General features: G+C 41.1%; 1 protein-coding gene across 1 annotated transcript; it reads right to left on the reverse strand.

Moving 5' to 3' along the window:
• Positions 1–1,276: 1,276 nt before the first annotated feature.
• LOC108707817 (cystatin-A) lies at positions 1,277–4,682 on the reverse strand. Its single transcript, XM_018245817.2, has 3 exons — positions 4,502–4,682; positions 3,666–3,770; positions 1,277–1,493 (listed from the first exon to the last, which is right to left on the reverse strand). Exons 1-3 carry the CDS (start codon positions 4,676–4,678, stop codon positions 1,374–1,376), a joined length of 402 nt encoding a protein of 133 aa, XP_018101306.1. The 5' UTR covers positions 4,679–4,682; the 3' UTR covers positions 1,277–1,373.
• Positions 4,683–17,002: the final 12,320 nt, after the last annotated feature.

The following is a 17,002-nucleotide window of genomic DNA, read 5'->3' on the forward strand; positions in this document are numbered from 1 at the left end:
ATAGGATACAGTATTGCTGTACACACTATAAAGGAAGGACCCCACAGATGAACTGGTTCATGAATTAACTTAAATGTAGAAATATGAACTCAAATAATGAATTTTAATTTTTTTTAAAATTTTGGATTTATCGGTTTTCTTGATACAAATTTGTATATACTTATTCACTTGCCAATGGTATACCTGTCACTTTAAGAGGTGCTTACTGGTTCTAGATGAAGGTATTAAATCCCATAATGCCTTGCACCTTGTACACTTGAGAAAGGGCTTGTCCCGAAACATGTCGTTTACCCGCGCTGCTAATAAAATAACACTTGTCGTTTTGTAATACTGCTTCGGAGCTGTTTAATTCATCTATTGACATTAGTCATTCACTCTGGGGTACAGCACAGACACCTGGAATTTACAGCCGTATGAACTGTGAATAAACTCAATTCAACCACAATCACGTTGGTCTTCAAATTTACATCAATTCCATAATTTACATAAAAACACATGTAACTTACCTACAAATGTATCAACCAATGGCAGCGCAGAGCAGCTCGATGGGTGTGTTTGGTTTATATTTAGGGCAAACTCCACTGCCCCAATTAACTGACTGACTCATTAGCACATTAATTAATGGAAGTATTTATATGAACTACTTATTATACAATAACATCAGCTTTTTATATTGGGACCCATTTACTGAATGATTTGAAAATGTTGGTATATTTAGAGGATCCTTCATCTGGAAACCCGCTATCCATAAGGCTCCGAATTACGGAAAGGCCGTCTCCCATAGACTCCTTTTTATCCAAATAATCCACATTTTTGAAAATGATTCCCCTTTTCTGTGTAATAATAAAACAGTAGATTGTACTTGATCCCAACTAAGATATAATTAATCCTTATTGGAGGCAAAACCAGCCTATTGGCTTTATTTAATGTTTAAATGAAAATCTAGTAGATTTAAAGTATGAAGAGGTAAATTATGGAAAGATCCATTATCTGAAAAACCCAGATCCTGAGCATTCTGGATAACAGGTTCCATACCTGTACTACAAGCTTGAGTTCAAGGGGGGCAGAAAATAATTTATATGGGGCCTGAAGATTTCTGATGACACTTCTGACTTTTTACAGAAAATTAGAGATTTTCAGTAAAATGGAGAAACAGATTATATGTGTATAAATTCTAACTGATAGAGAAAGCCCCATGTCTCCTGAACTAGCCCATGCCTTATATGTATCATTTTATGGAGATTCCTGAACAACATAGATCACAAACTGCCAGGAGTAGGGATTGAGAATGTTTATTTAGCAGCATGTTATGAAGGCACTTTGGGTTGGCCCAGGTTGGTCGTTCCTTCTCTGCAACCATCATGGCTCTGAGATTAGAAGTATTCCAATTGGCTGTCCTGGGACTTGTGGTCTTGCACACTATGGAGATGCGCCTTCCCATTGCGATTCACGTGTATCCGAATATGCGCACAGTCATTGTCTTCCACTTTCACCTGAAAAAGAGACAAGCAATGCAAGTGGAGATAGGAATATATTTCCCATAACTCAATAGGGAGGTACAAACTGAGGTGTCTTCTGGGAAAAAAGATGGAAAACATTGCTTTGTTGGCCCCTTCATCAGTGTTTCTGTGGGAAAAAATAATCCCAAATCTCATCCTAACTGACTTTTTATCTGGACTTTCTCTTCTTCCAGCCTCTCATTCACAGCCTGGTTGCTAGGCAGGGCTGCAACTGCCATGACATGAGAACCTTGTCTCAGGGGGCATCGGGGTTCAAAAAGCCTCTCCTGGCAGGTTTAAGAGCCTAATTTCTGTTTTTTAAACTCTAGCACTAGCAATATCCCCCCTCCCCCAGACTCATTCCAACGTGAGATAGGTAATAGTGGTAGGGTGAGGGCGAGCGGCATCATAGAAGACACCTCAGGGTAGCTTTGGGTCAAGAATCACCCCTGTTTCTAGGGTAAATTGGACCCTAGCAAACAGGTGAACAACTCACCAAGCACGACTCTCATTCACTCAGCATTGACATTAGAGAATGTTAATAGAAAGCCCATTCCTGGCTAGACAGGGGAGCTCAAGATTTAATTTGATAGGTCAACTCTATTGGAACATAAGAAACAATATTATATATGTCAAGTATTTGACCTGGATGAATGAAAATCTTCATAGTAATATTATATGTGTACGTGGCATATATATGTGCTGATAAATGCCCTGTATATCTATTATGTGACACATTTAGTATATATTTTTTGGCTGTTATATAATACTAATTATTGGGGATGTTGGTCAGTCCTAAAGACCATTGGGGAACAGGAGAACAATCCATTTCAACACCTCTATTTTGATCTTATCACTTTATCACTTTACCTACATCACTGCCTGATTTTTCTGCTTCTTTCTTGCGCTTCTCCTCCCTTAACCTCTTTTCTCCCCATCTCAATGTCTCCTTACCCTTCATTATCTCCTGCCTCCTTGTCTCTTGCCTCCATGTTCTCTGACTCTTCTTTGTCTGTAGCTCCTATCATTTCTGTAGCTCTTATCCTTCCTTCATCTGGTTGCCCCTTCTGCTCTTTCTTCCTCAACTTTCTCTCTCTAACCCCCCTTTTCTTTTTATTCTCTCTCCTTCTTAATATCTGTTGCCTTCTAAACCTCTTGCCTTTCTCTTATGATCTTTCACTCATCTATTTCTCTTCTATTCAGCCTCCTTTTATATTCTTCCATTTCTTTTCCCCTTAAGCTTTGTAACTGAGCCCAAGACAAGCCCCCAAATCAGGGCAACATCACATCCACCCCACTTGTCACCATTGAGTGCCGCCACTCCCCAGTTTAGCTACAGACGGGCCAGAACCAGGTAAAGGAGGTATGTGCCTTGTGCCCCCCACAATTGTGCCCTAGGCTCCTACCTCTAGTCCTGGCTCTTCTCTTTTCTTCTTCTCTCACTTGCCCCTTTTCTTCTGAAATTTAACATTATTTGCCCCTCTCCCCTTTTTCATCGTACGAACTACACCCCCATCCATGTTCTCTTCTTTTAACCTATGGAACTCCTCATGGGAGGATCTTTTACTATTTTCTACTGTTAATTATGTCAGATGGGTGTCTCCAATCAATAAAGAAGAATGCAAATAAACTCCTTAGGAGACGTAATCCTCCTCCTGGACAACCAACAAAATAAATACCAATACACAATTAGAAATACAATTATATACACATATATACAAACATTAGTGTAATCCAGCAACAAAGAAATTGGAAATAACCTCCATTAGCCTTTCTGTTGAACAGTCCCCCCAATCTCTCCCCATGCTCTTCCCTTGAATCCTCTCCATCTTCTCTTCTGTAGGAATAACTTATAGAACAGGGTTGGACAATCGAAAGACCTCTAGATATTTTTGAAGTGCAACCCCCAAACAGGTCTGGACTGAGAATCAAAATGGGCCCTGGCATTTCAGGTACCCAGAGGGGCCACACAGAGGCCCACACAGCCCCCCATCAGCCCACTAAATAGTGATTGTCTATGGTATCTTACAGCAGCCCCTCTGGCATTTGTCAGAACCCACAGATTGCCAGTCCGGGGCTAAGTCCCCCAAATCCCACTGGCAGCCAAAGACTGAAAATCATCCCACTCTGGTATTACCACTAAACCCTCCATCCCATTGGACTTACCTTCATAAAATATATATTAGCTGCAGGCACCTCGTCAGTAAAAACCCCAACAACTATAAATATCGAAAGTTTTCGCCCAACCTTCTCAACCACGTCCTCCTTTACCTGAGGAGAAGAACACAAATAAATTGCCTGTGATAGTCGCCACCTCTATCTGTCTAATTCCTTTAATAACCCCAACTAGTACTGGGGAACTGTCACCCCAAATAAAAAAGAGCCAATGGTTAGTCCCAAGGACTGTCACACTGAGCAGGGGATGATTAACAAGCAATTCAGCCACCAACCTATTTAAAATAACTGCAGCTAAAGGGCCACAGGCTGGATGCCCCCTACAACAGTCAATACTATATATAATATATGTTATACCTACCATCATGTGTCCAGAACCTGACCAAGTAGTATTCTTGATCAAGTGCCCAAACTGATATCCCCTCCAATTCCTCAAATGCCCCTCTGGCTCTCAGTCTGTCCACCAACTCCCCTCCCCCACTGCCATGGCTCAGTCAGCACATCTATCCCCAAAGCCCCTGTGTGTTGATCGCTTCCCCTCCAATTGCCAGAATGGCCTCTCCTGACGACCCCTAGTTCCTGCAAGTTTCCTATGCACACAGCAAATAAATGACAATATCATTCAGATACCTGATACCTGGACTTTTCCCCAGGTTTTGGGATTCTAAAATGTCATTTGGAAACTGACAGTTACTGAGTCTGAAAATGTAGTAAAAGAATGAAAAGCAATGATGGAGCAATTGAGACGTCATGTTTAGATAATTCATTTGTATATCGTGGGCCACTGAGGCTGGCGGTGATCCCTACTGTCCCCTCCCCCCCCATACCTGATCAGCGATTTGCTGGTCCTCTGCGGTCGCATTCCTGACCCTGCTCGACCCTCCTGGTTGTGCCATGTTGGTGAGTAGGAATGGGGGGCAGTGGGTGAATGAATGGAGCCAGTAACAATGTATCACACAGAGACACTTCTGTACTCCCTTATCCTTCAATATCATAATGAACATGGGTGGAAATAACAATTGTTTTATTTAGGCAACACCCAGCCCGGCCTGGGCGGATTTTCATTAAGGATTGAGGAGGCTTAACCCCACAAATAAAGAATAGAGGATAATAAGACATGTTAATGTAAGATAAACAGCCTTTGCAATACCCAGGAAGGCTAAATCTGGCCATACACTATAAGATCCTCTCATGATATCGGGCAAATCTGATTGTTGGCAGTGGGGCCAAATGACTGGATTTCAATGATGGGAATCCAAGTTGTCACTGGTAAAGCAGAGGCCCCAAGGGTGGGGAGGTCCTTGGTGAAGTTGGAGATACAGGGACCCTGTGAATGAGGTCTATTCAGGACAAGGTAGTTAACTGGTTTGTACGAAAGTGAGGCAAATAGAACTAGTTTAGCAAGAGCAGCCTGTGAGACGACTAGTAGGGATAGCAAGACTGGTTTGTTGGGTAGGGATCTGATATGGATCTAGGTCATGTGTATGATAACCTGTGATACTTTAAGAGACTAAAGCCTGTTACTGTTTGTTTTGTTTAAGAACCTTCTGGCATCCAATTCTTTCTGTTTCGTCACACCACATAAGTGAGTTGTAGTTAAACTTCATCTGTCCTTTACCTTTTGTGTAACAAAGGCCCATCCTGCGGAGATGTTCTACGTGTTCCCTACCCAAGCAAGGTCCAGTCTAGTTTAGATGGGATTACAATAACAAGACATTAAATCCTGTGAAGATGATCTGCCTTTTAGTTGACCTTCTAGTCCAGAGAAAGGCAGAATAGGCAGGACGACCATTCAAAAACCATACAAAATAAAGATGAATTTATGCCTTCTAGAACTTTGTTAATTTAAAAGTAAACTTCCCCTTTTAATAAGTGATTAATCATTCAATTGATAGTTCTTTTGAAAAGGAGGACACTCAAAAGTTATATCCATTTATAATTCTGGCCAATGGAAATGTCAAGAAGATTATGACATCATTTTCTAATTCGCTCCAGTTTCCAGATTCTCCAGCCTCTCTTCCCAAATGTTGCCAGCTCATCCCCTTCTCTCATTCACTGTCAAGGGCAAATGGTGCTGTTGGTGTCAGCGGAATTCACCAGGTTTTCTTTATTCTCAGTGGGTTCTGACTACTGGAAATGGACATTGGGAACTGACTTCTCCCTATGAGTGATTCTCAGTCCAATGATAAGGAGGGCGGTGGAGGTTTCTGACACCTCTGCTGACAATTCTACCTCCAGGCACAGGTTTTGGAGGTTTGAGGGCCAAACTTTAGGTAGGGCCCCACTGGTGACCAGAAGATCAAGGACAGTTCCCATCAGCCGTTTCTCATTTTCACCATAGTTCTATTGCATTTGGATTTCAGCTGTTACTGACCCCTGATGTGGGCCACTTCTGCAAGTTCTGCTCATGAGTAAATGCTGAGCAACTGTATATTTTCTGTGTAACTGTCCTCCTGGAACGTGTTCTATATTTCTGGAAATGAAGAATTATCAAGTGCAATTCCAAGACTTATAGTTCTGTGGCACCCTTCCTCCGCTACCTCCATGAGGCTGCATCCCGAGATCCAAAGTAACCAGTTGGCACTCATTCTGCAGTTGGTACATTTAACCCTCTGGTTTCTACAAGTCTATAGGTTCCAGCACAGTGTCAGACTGGGATGCCAGTGGCCACCAGCAAACCTTAGGCTGAGGGCTCACTTTCCAAACTATTATACCTCCTCTTTATTCTTCTAGTTTCTTTTCCCTACATATTATACTCTAGTCTTCCATCATTAATCCTCTTTGTTCCCATGAATAAAAAGGGAATGAAGATGAAATAGGCCAAATGGTAAGAAGCAAGAGGCCACTGACACCTGGGCCCACTGGCCATCAAAAAATATTAATATCATTTAACCCAGGAGCCAATCTCATAACAAATGCAGATATAGATACATCAGGGGAATATCTCTTGGTAATAATTTAACTTTTAAGTTATGTGATATTTTATAGGGAACCTTTTACCTGAATGTGAGTGTAAAAAGCACCTACGGGATGTACAGTTTTGGCAGTGGAATCAGCCTGGCTTATCGTTATTCAACCATCACCTCGTTACCCCCATTACCTTATGCAGCAATTAGAGTCCAAGGACGTTGTCCCCTTGTTTCATGAGAAGTTGCTTTTTTTTTCTTGAGAAGTTGTTTTATTTCAATGTTTTATTGATGATATGATTATCATCTGGCGCCATGATTTGCTCATCACTATTACTGGTGTTTTTTTTACACCCACTTCCAGGGAAAAGGTTCCCTATAAAACATCACATGATTTGTTTACAACTCGTGTGATTTCTTTAGTAACATGTTCATGTGGCCTTTGATATGTGGGAAAAACAGACGGAACCCTTAGAATTAGATTGGATGGACATGGCTCAGCTTTAAGCACTGCATTTAGGGATGGAAAACCATTTAAACCAGTTGCTATACATTTCCTAGAATTGAGTCACAGGCTTCTGACTTTTAAATACATTGCTATTGACCATGTACCCCCAATGAAATGTGACGGTGATTGTGCCAAATTATGTCTCTAAAGAGAAGTTTTTTGGATAAAAAAAGTTTATAGATTGCCCCCATATTGTCTAAATGGACATTGTTTTTTTGTGTTTTTTCAGTAAAAGGTAAATTACTGCTTTTTGCTATAAAGTTCCATTGGTTGAATGTCCATTGCAATGTGGTTTTAGAGATATCACTCATACATGACCTGTGGTGGTGGGATTTCTCTCTGTATTATTGATCCAATTTATCAACATTATGCATGAAAAAACGTCCCCAGTCCATGTTTGGATTCGTTTTTTGCAAATAAGTGTGTGTTACACTTGACTAGTACTGCATTGCTAGTTTTATTTTTACCCTACCAACCAACCTGTAATTGAAACACCAGACTGCAAGTTGACTTGAAATAGCTTCACATCAACTCCAATTTCTATTCAGCTCTCCCAAACACTTTCATCTTCAACCTCAAACCTCAATATATTTATTTTTCTGGGTTATTGGTCACAACAAATAATAACTTACATCTCTTCTTTCTCATTTTCAATTGTCATCACTAATCATTTCCCTTTCAATGGATCTCTCTAATACACAGTGTAAACCACTTAATCATCTGCAGTTGTTTGCACATGACTGATGACTGTTAATCCTTTATTTTTGCAAGTTGAATGTGCAAAGCTCATTTTCAATGTTGTTTTTAAGACCCAGTGCTAAGGGTAAGGGCACACTGGGCGATTCGGGGAGGTTTAGTCGCCTGTCGACTAATCGCCTCGACTTTGCGGCGACCAATCTCCCCAAACACCTTCCCTCACTTTGCGCCTGGCTAAAATGAAAAATCGCCAGCGTTGATCACACACGCACGCGGCGATTCATTTTCCAAAGTCGCCCGAAGTTTCCTCGTGAGGCAACTTTGGATGACTTCGGAAAATGATTAGCGCCGGCGATTTTTCATTTTAGCCAGGCGCAGAGTGAGGGAAGGCGTGCCCTTACCTTAAGAGTTAGTTCACATTGACCCTCAAGATCAGGTGGCCAATAACTTGGTGAAGTCCAGAACTGCCGTATTTGTAGGTGCCAGAGGATCAATATCATTTTGGATAAACTCATAGAGATCCATGCACTGGCCATAAAGCCGGTATCTATGGACAACCTCAGCCTCCCCTAAGCCTTCCAGCAAGACCCTTACTCTATATAGCCTCTGGGGACATTGATGAAGTCTGGTAGAGCCAAAGATCCGAAATGGAGCTGAAGCCATGAAAAGACCTGAAGCTGATGCACTGAAGACACAAAAAGACTCAAAGCCACAAAAGTGCAGAGACCAGGGGGCCCAGAAAATGTTGTTGTATGTGGCCCGTGATTTCTGACGGTGGCTCTGGGTACAACAAAACACAGCAAAGGGCCAGACAAGTGATTGATCGTGCGTTTAGGTTAATCAAGAAGCACTTCCACTGTTTGGACCATTCATTGGGCATTTCCACAAAATTGAAGGTTTTCCACATTCGCAAAATTCCATATCGCTACGAATTGAATAAGGAAAATTAGCACATTATTTTTCACAGGTAAACACATCTTATCACCATCGCACATTTAGCGCATTAAATTGAATCAAGCCCATTATTGGAAAGAACAGACGTTGACTAATCCAAAATGGGTAAATGTATATTTTTACTCCAAACTACTAAGTTGCAATTCTATCCCAAAGTGATTTTAGGAAGTTTTTGAAAAATGACCTCAAAGCTTCCAGTCTACAGCATCAAATCTTCCACATATAATTAGGTAACCAGATAAAATACCCTAAATATGAATGCCTGGGGTCCACTGAATAGTTTAATGCCTAATTTATAAATGTTTGTAGTGTGGCCCATAGGGGCCCCAAAATAAAGACACTCCATACGAGTCATCAGTTCTGTAATTCCAAATACTGTGAAATCAACACACTTACAGCATTTCTTAGGGACAAAGGTACAAAAAATTATGTTCACCCCAGAAAACCATATATTACACATCCCCCCCAAATCCAAATTGGTTATGCATGTCTTAAAGTACCAAGTCATAAAGCTTTCCTAAATTTAGCAATTTTGGGGACATTTCCAGAAATCACCTCAAAGCTTCTATTGTGCAGCAACTTATCTCCCACATTAAATTTGGCACCAAGATAAAACACCCTAAATATTAAGCCAGGGGTCCACTGAATAGTTTGATGGTTTACATAAGCATGTGGCATATATGGAGTCCAGAATGTAGACACCCCATATGAGCCATCAGTTCTGTAATTCCAGATACTGCAAAATCAACACATTTACAGCATTTTTGAGGAAAAAGGTACAAAAAAGTACGTTCAGCCCAGAAAATCATATATTTATGGAAAGTACACATTCCCCCCAAATCTAAATTGGGTACAATTGTCTTTCTACTCCAATGTACCAAGTCGCGAAGCTTTCCTAAATTTGGCAATTTTGGGGACATTTCCGAAAATCACTTCATTTTGCAGCAACTTATCTCTCTTGTATCATTAGTTGAAACACCCTAAATATGAACACCACGGGTCCACTGAACAGCTTGATCTCCAAAGTACATAGGTTTTTCAAAATACATGGCATGTAAAGACCCCTAAAACATCTACGTTTTGGATACTTATTTGGTGGCTTACATTTACCCTAATTTATTAACACAGTTTGTCTGTGGTTAGAGCTACAAAAGTAATGGTGACCCCAGAAAAAGATGTATTTTTTGAAAGTAGACATTCTGAACAATATAAAATGGGTAATTATATCTTTCTACTCCAAACTTACTCTAAAGGCAGCGGTTTTCATGACATTTCTGAAAATCGCTCAAAAAAATTGCAATTTGCTGCATTTTTCTCACCCAATTTCTTACCTACTATGGTAAACCACCCTAAATATAAACTCCAAGGGTCTACTGAACAGTTTGTTGCCCAATATATATAGATATACTAAAGCAGGTGTCATGCACAGACCCAACATGAAAATAATTCATATGAATACGTACTTGGCAGGCAAAGCTTTAAACTGCATTTTGTGTCTCATATATATGAAATCCATCCATTCAGTGATGTGTGACGTTACTTACAGGTAAAAAAAAGCTTGAACAAAATACATAGTCTTGTAAATGAAATCATACACCAAGATACACAATTAATATATAATCCTAATTTGTTTTATATTAATAATTTATATTCATTTAGATTTAGATTACAAAATAGATATATTACAGAATCCATTGTGTCAACAAAATTAATACTTGGCTCACATTGTTATTCCCACAAAAATCCATTTTGTGACAAGAATCAGCCAGTCACATTTACGGAATCGATAAAAAGCAAATATACTTATTAACTAATAACAAGCCAGACTTTATTTACTTTCCACGGTTTTAATTGGTTCTTAATTGGAAAATGAATGCTATGTAATGCTGCGCTGACAGAATGATTCCTTTAGCACAAAACTAATATAATAATGATGTTCCTAGGGAAAGGGGAAGTTAGAAGGGAGAGCGCTGGGAAGGGGGAAGGATAGGAAGAAGAGTTAATGGATGTCAGGGCCCGAAGGCACAATTTGGAGTGCGGACCAAGGAGGAAGCAATTAGGCAAACACAGTTCGCGGTGCAATGGATTAGGCAGAAGAATCGGCAGTTCAGGCAAAGGTCGGTCCAGGCAGCAAGATATCGTGGTCGAGGTTTTCAGGCAAAGGTCGGTCCAGGCAGCGAAGTATCAAGGTCGAGGTTTCAGGCAAGGTCGAGAATCAATATTTAGAAGACACTCAGGAACTCTAGATAGAAGAACCTATACTCGGGTGCTGAGAGAACCTTCTGACGTCCTTAAATAGGTGGGTTTTCGCGCCAACACGTGCTAGGTGATGTCACAGGATGTGCGCCAGAATGTGCGCCAGAAAGTGTGCCAGCGTCAGCATGTTTTGGACGCCAGCGTCCAAAACATGCTGGCGTCACGCTGCGTCTGACGGCCGCATGGCCTCTTCTGGGCGGCCATCTTGGACGCGCCGAGGACGGCCAGGACGCCTTACAATGGATAGTTCGGAAACCCCTTTTGATTGACACGTAGGTCTAATACATCTTTTAGGGCAGGGGTGCCCAAAAGGAAGATCGGGATCTACCAGTAGACCTTTAGCTGATGATCAGTAGATCTCAAGACACCGTCAACAAACAGCTTGTCTATATCACCCTCCTATTTCATGATTTTCATTCGGATATTTATTATGTTTAGGTTAAATAAGAAATAGATGTTAGTTAAATATAGCAATATACATTTTCCCATCAATCAGTATTTAAGTAATATTTCCCATGGAACAGAATGCTAACAATTCTTTTATGGATGTAGATCATAATATGACAACATCACTAAAAGTAGACCTCACATTAGTAAAGTTATGGGCAAACCTGTTTTATGGGAACTCCGTTACAGAGCAGAAGTATTAGAGCTCACTGAAATAACCAACTCCAGCACAAACAATAATTAACTGACTCCGGCACTCTGCTTGTAAAGAGACATTGCCAGTGTCAGAGCCGGTTAAGTTAGTTGTGCGCCACCAAATTCTCCCCTCTAGTGACTCCAGTAGTTATACATATAATTACGTTGATTTTAATACGGGTGCAATAAAGATCGTGTGTTTTATTGACTTGAGAGTTTGTTAGAGGTTAATGAGGGGAGGTTAGGCGTATTGTAATGATGACATGTTACAAGACAATGGGAATAGCTGTGTCACCTCAACTTATCCTCTTTATCATTTGCAATAAATGATTCATTTCCAGTTAAGAACCAATGACAACAGTGAGAAGAACACATAGTAAATGCACTCCAATTAATGTTCTAGATTGTCTCCAATGTTTCCACACTGTGTCTATGTAGAGAATGAGGTTGTGCAGTACCACTTGTTGTAAGGTAGGTGGTCTCACAGGGAAACAAGTTGATGTGTGGGATAAGTCAATTATTTAATTTTGAGGTTTTTTTTTTTTTAATATTTAATAGAAATTTTACAGAGAGAATTGTTGACAATAATATAAATAGATAAAAAGATAAAAAGTATAATTTAATTTTGAGTTAGTGAAAGTCGCTCCTTATGTGAAGTTATAGTGAAGTTGTGCCATACGATGATATCGCTTAAAACCAGGAAAATTTGTGCCACTCTTCATCTTGGATGGACGTCGTTTCTATAACGTTATTGCTGATCTTTTGCATTTCCAAATGTGGGATCTAAATTCTGCTCTCAGTCAATTCTCACCTTTAGGTCTCAAAAGTAAAGCTTTTTGGAACGAAACTCATTTTAATTAATTTGGCTCTACCTATTATGGGATAACCAAAGCCAATTCCAATTTTTAATTTCTCTAGGGTTTTTAGAAGTTCTTTGATTTTTGATCGTTAGACCCACTGAAATTGGAATTGTGTTCAACCTTTTAGGAATATGTTCTGGTGTTAGAGTCATAGCCATGGATGGATGGAATAACTTAAAGGGCATGTAAAGGAAAAAAAATAAAATCCCATTTTTACTTTCTTTAATGAAAAAGAAACCTATCTCCAATATACTTTAATTATAAAATGTGTATCGTTTTTATAAGAAACCTGACTGTATGCAGTGACATTCTCCCTTCATTTACTGCTGTGGATAGGAATTGTCAGACGGTCCCTAACTGCTCTGCAGGGAAACAATCATATTTATGAACAGCAGGGGGAGCCCCCGCCTTACTTCCCAGCCATGCAGAACTCAAGCAGCTTTGTTTATGATGATCCCTAAGCAGCCCAGACCACACTGAGCATGTGCACAGTCTTGGTCTTGCAAAGATGTATAACAAAGTTACAAGATGGTGAACCCCTGTGGCCAACTTTGAAAGCATAAATTATTTGTTTAATTAGGCTTGTGGTGCGGTAAGTTCATGTTTATGTTTAGTATACAAAATACAGCATTTCTAGCCTTATTCTATTTTACACTTTACTTTAAAGCTTTTCTAAATTTGGGGAAAAGGTCCAATGCATAAACAATTTAAAAGAATCTCACAGATCTGTGTGTGTTTACAACCCCCCCCCCCACCCCATGGGTATCATGAAATGTTATCATTATTGTATTATATTCTCTATATATCAGGTCACTGAAGGGTGCGGATCAATCCACAGGCAGAATCTTGTCTCTGGGTTGTTGTTTGACTTGATCCAGTAGAACAGGCCAAACCAGATATTCTGAGAGCCCTACAGGCATATTCCTCCCTGCCACATTAACCCTCCCATTCCTGGAGTTTACTCTTGATTCGGCCTATTGGTGCCCAGTTAAAACGGTGAGAACCCTTTACCAAGTTTCTTTTTGATTTAATGGGGCCAATCAAAGGAGCCTGAGCTGCTGGACAGGTATACCCAGGGCCGCCATTAGAAATCACGAACCCCGTACAACAACATTTCCGCGTGCCCCGCCCACCCCGGCCCCAAGCCCCACCCCAGATCCCGCCCACTCCACACCCCAGTTAAAAGACCACACAGCAGCGCTAAAAAAGTTAAACGCCTCACACACTAGTTATAAAAAGCTATTGATGGTCAGGGCCCCCCCAAAAAATTGTGGCGCTAGGGCCCCCTACCAGTTAAAAAAGACATTGGTGCCAGGGCCCCCGTACAAGTTAAAAAAAATTGGAGCCTCAGATAATATTTTTTTTTAAAAAAAATGGTGGCAATGGCCTATTAAAATAATACATTGGTGGCCATGGGATTAAAAAAAAGAAAAAAAAAACACATTTTGGTGTTCAGTAGAATTGAACTCGTGGCTTCAGTACTTCAACTTCGCCTCCTTTCGTGACTTCGGATCTTTTCACTGCTTCAAGACTTCAATTTCGGCTGTTTTCACGACTTCGGATCTTTTTGCCGCTTCAGGACTTCAATTTCGTCTGTTTTCGTGACTTCAGGTCTTTTCACTGCTTCGGCGGTTTGGGACTTTGGAAGGAGGCGGCACAGCTTCGTCACAGTCTCATCTCATCCTTTTTCATTCTAAGTAATGCACTTTTCTTACTCAGGTCAGAAGTATGGCAGCTCATTCATTTAATGGATATCTAGCCCTATATGTTATTGGAATGAATACTTTTTTCAATTACTTTCCATTTGTGAGAGTTTTTCTAATATTGAATTTTAAAGTTTTTAATTCAAAAAATAAAAGATGGAAAGTAATTGAAAAATGTTTGGAAGGTGAACAACCCCTTTAATGCAAATTCTCTCTTGGCATACCCCCAGGAAAATAACGTTGTCACTGACTGCTCCCACAAGTATCTGTTTCCCACATTAAATGAATCTAAATACCAAAAGTCCTAATTAAGATGATTAATTACTTTGTCACAGATTTCCTGTATGTCGGCAGTTGCTGGTTGGACTGGACCCAACTGCTGAGCTATTGGTGCTACAGTTGCCATACAGACAAGCAGGGACCAGTGGTACCGGGATACCAACCAATGGCATCAATCCACCACAGTTATAATGTTTCACAGTTGAAATCACCTGGTTTTATAGCTCAACTCCCCCTGAATTCTGCACATACAGTAGGTTTGGGTTTCACAATATTTCTAGAGCCAACACCCTCTTCCCTCAGGAGTGCCCCAGGATTCATTCCATTCCAGAGCCAGAACTTGTTGATTTTGTAATTCTCTGCCTTTGGAATGCACTGTATAGGCACTGTATACATCATAATTACTGTAATTATTACCTATATCTCCAAGCTACAGAAAAGTATATGTGCAAAAGCAGGTGTCACCACACAGAGGAGCCATTGCCTAATATCTGGGCTCCCATGGCAAGAAGAAGACATCACAATGGCTGTGAGGGAAATGAAATAGTTGGGGCAGGTTTGGCAGTAGAAGATGCTGAGAACTTGCTGAGAACCAAAGGGAATGTTGGCATTTAGGCAACATGAGCTAAAGGCATCACCAGCTAGGGACGGCAATGGGGGTGATTAGCAAATAGACTTGGGTAAGGAAGAAAATTACCGGCACTCAGGACTCAATGCAAGGATATTGGTCCGGGGCTCAGTAAAAAAGGGTCGGCACCCTCAAATAGACTTGGGTATGGAAGAAAATTACCGGCACTCAGAACTCAATGCAAGCGGCCAAGGCCCTGCGTGTTTATTACATGACTGACGAAGGGGCGTGCCCCCCAGAACTCAATGCAAGCGGGCCAGGCCCTGCGTGTTTATTACAGAGTAACGTTTCGCGGGTTGACTGACGAAGGGGCGTGCCCCCCAAAATGTTACTCTGTAAGAAACACGCAGGGCCTGGCCCGCATTGCATTGAGTCCTGAGTGTGCCTGAATATTTGAGGGTGCCCACCATTTTTTACTGAGCACCGGATCAACATCTTTTGGGAGGCCAGGGTGTGCTGGTGGTTTTTCCTTTGGTGGTTTGCAAATACTTATTCCCTGTGATGTCCATGCATTGGCCACATTTGGCATTCTGTGATCACCTTCCATACTGACCCCTTTACAATGCACCTATTGGCAGAAAAAGTCTTGAACTTCTGAACGTCCATCAGGGCTACATTTAGGGTAAGGTGGAAAGTGTCCTGCCCCGGAGGAGCCCATTTATGCAAAGAACACAAGCAGGGGGTTACTAAGTAGTGTTAGTGAGTCATGAGTCAGTCAACAGCTCTTTTATTTGGTTCTAAACAAGAGTTCATGTTGGCCTCACGTACCCTGGGAACCTCATAGAGCTGGGCAGGAGGTTCTGGCTCTAGATGTGAAGCAGCATTTTCAACACCATCAACAAAACATGGGATGGAATGATCTCCTGGGAAGGCTAAGGTTGCACAGCTCCAGTTGGGTTCCAGGTATTGAAACCAAAGGATGTTAAAGTTCTGTAGGTGTCACGTGGGGCCAAGTGACCTTTTTATTTACTTTATTAAGAGAAGAATCACTAGAGATTACAACCTCAGGTCTATCGGATTGCTTCCCTCTCTACATATTTATATATACATGTATATATTTGGGGTCTCCCATGGGCTACAGAAGAATGGAGCCTATAGTGGTCTTGATGATCTGCATTTTAAAGAAGAAAAAGTATGGGAGAAACGGGGGAAGGGAAAAGAGGAATGGGAGAAGAAAAAAAAAAGAAAAAACAGAAATGGAATGGAGTAGACCAGTGATCCCCAACCAGCAGCTTGTGAGTAACATGTTGCTCTCCAACAGCTTGGATGTTGCTCTCGGTGTCCTCAAAGCAGGTGCTTATTTTTGAATTCCAGGCTTGGAAGCAAGTTTTAATTGCATAAAAAGTAAATATTGTGCCAAGCAGAGGCTCCTGTAGGCTGCCATTCCACGTAGGAGCTACTAAATATCCAATCACAGCCCTTATTTGGCACCCCAAGGGACTTTTTCATGCTTGTGTTGCTCGCCAACTCTTTTTACATTTGAATGTGGCTCATGGGTAAAAAAGGTTGAGGACCCGTGGAGTAGACATACAGTAGGGAAGAGGAAGTTTGGATGGATTGAAGAAGAATAAACGGCGGGGGTATTCTAATCAGCCCAGGATATTAGAATACTGCCTGTTTCATTCTGCCCCAGTCAGTGGGTTGACAGTGATGCAAATGAGTAAATCACACAACTAATATAACAAAATACTGCATTATCTTTGGGCTCAACTACTACTTGCCCCTTGGGGACATTTGCAGGCACATTTCTGTACCCTATATCTCCGCAGGCAGATGACTCCGTTCTACCCCCAGTCATTCAGATTTTAATAATTTCTCTGCATAGAGAGTTGTAACTACCCCCGGCCAATAAGCAGGTCGGGTCCTGTAGGAGTAGAATAATGACAGGAGAGTGGG

The sequence above is a fragment of the Xenopus laevis genome, chromosome 2L (genome assembly GCF_017654675.1).
Source record: "Xenopus laevis strain J_2021 chromosome 2L, Xenopus_laevis_v10.1, whole genome shotgun sequence".
NCBI lineage: Eukaryota > Metazoa > Chordata > Amphibia > Anura > Pipidae > Xenopus > Xenopus laevis.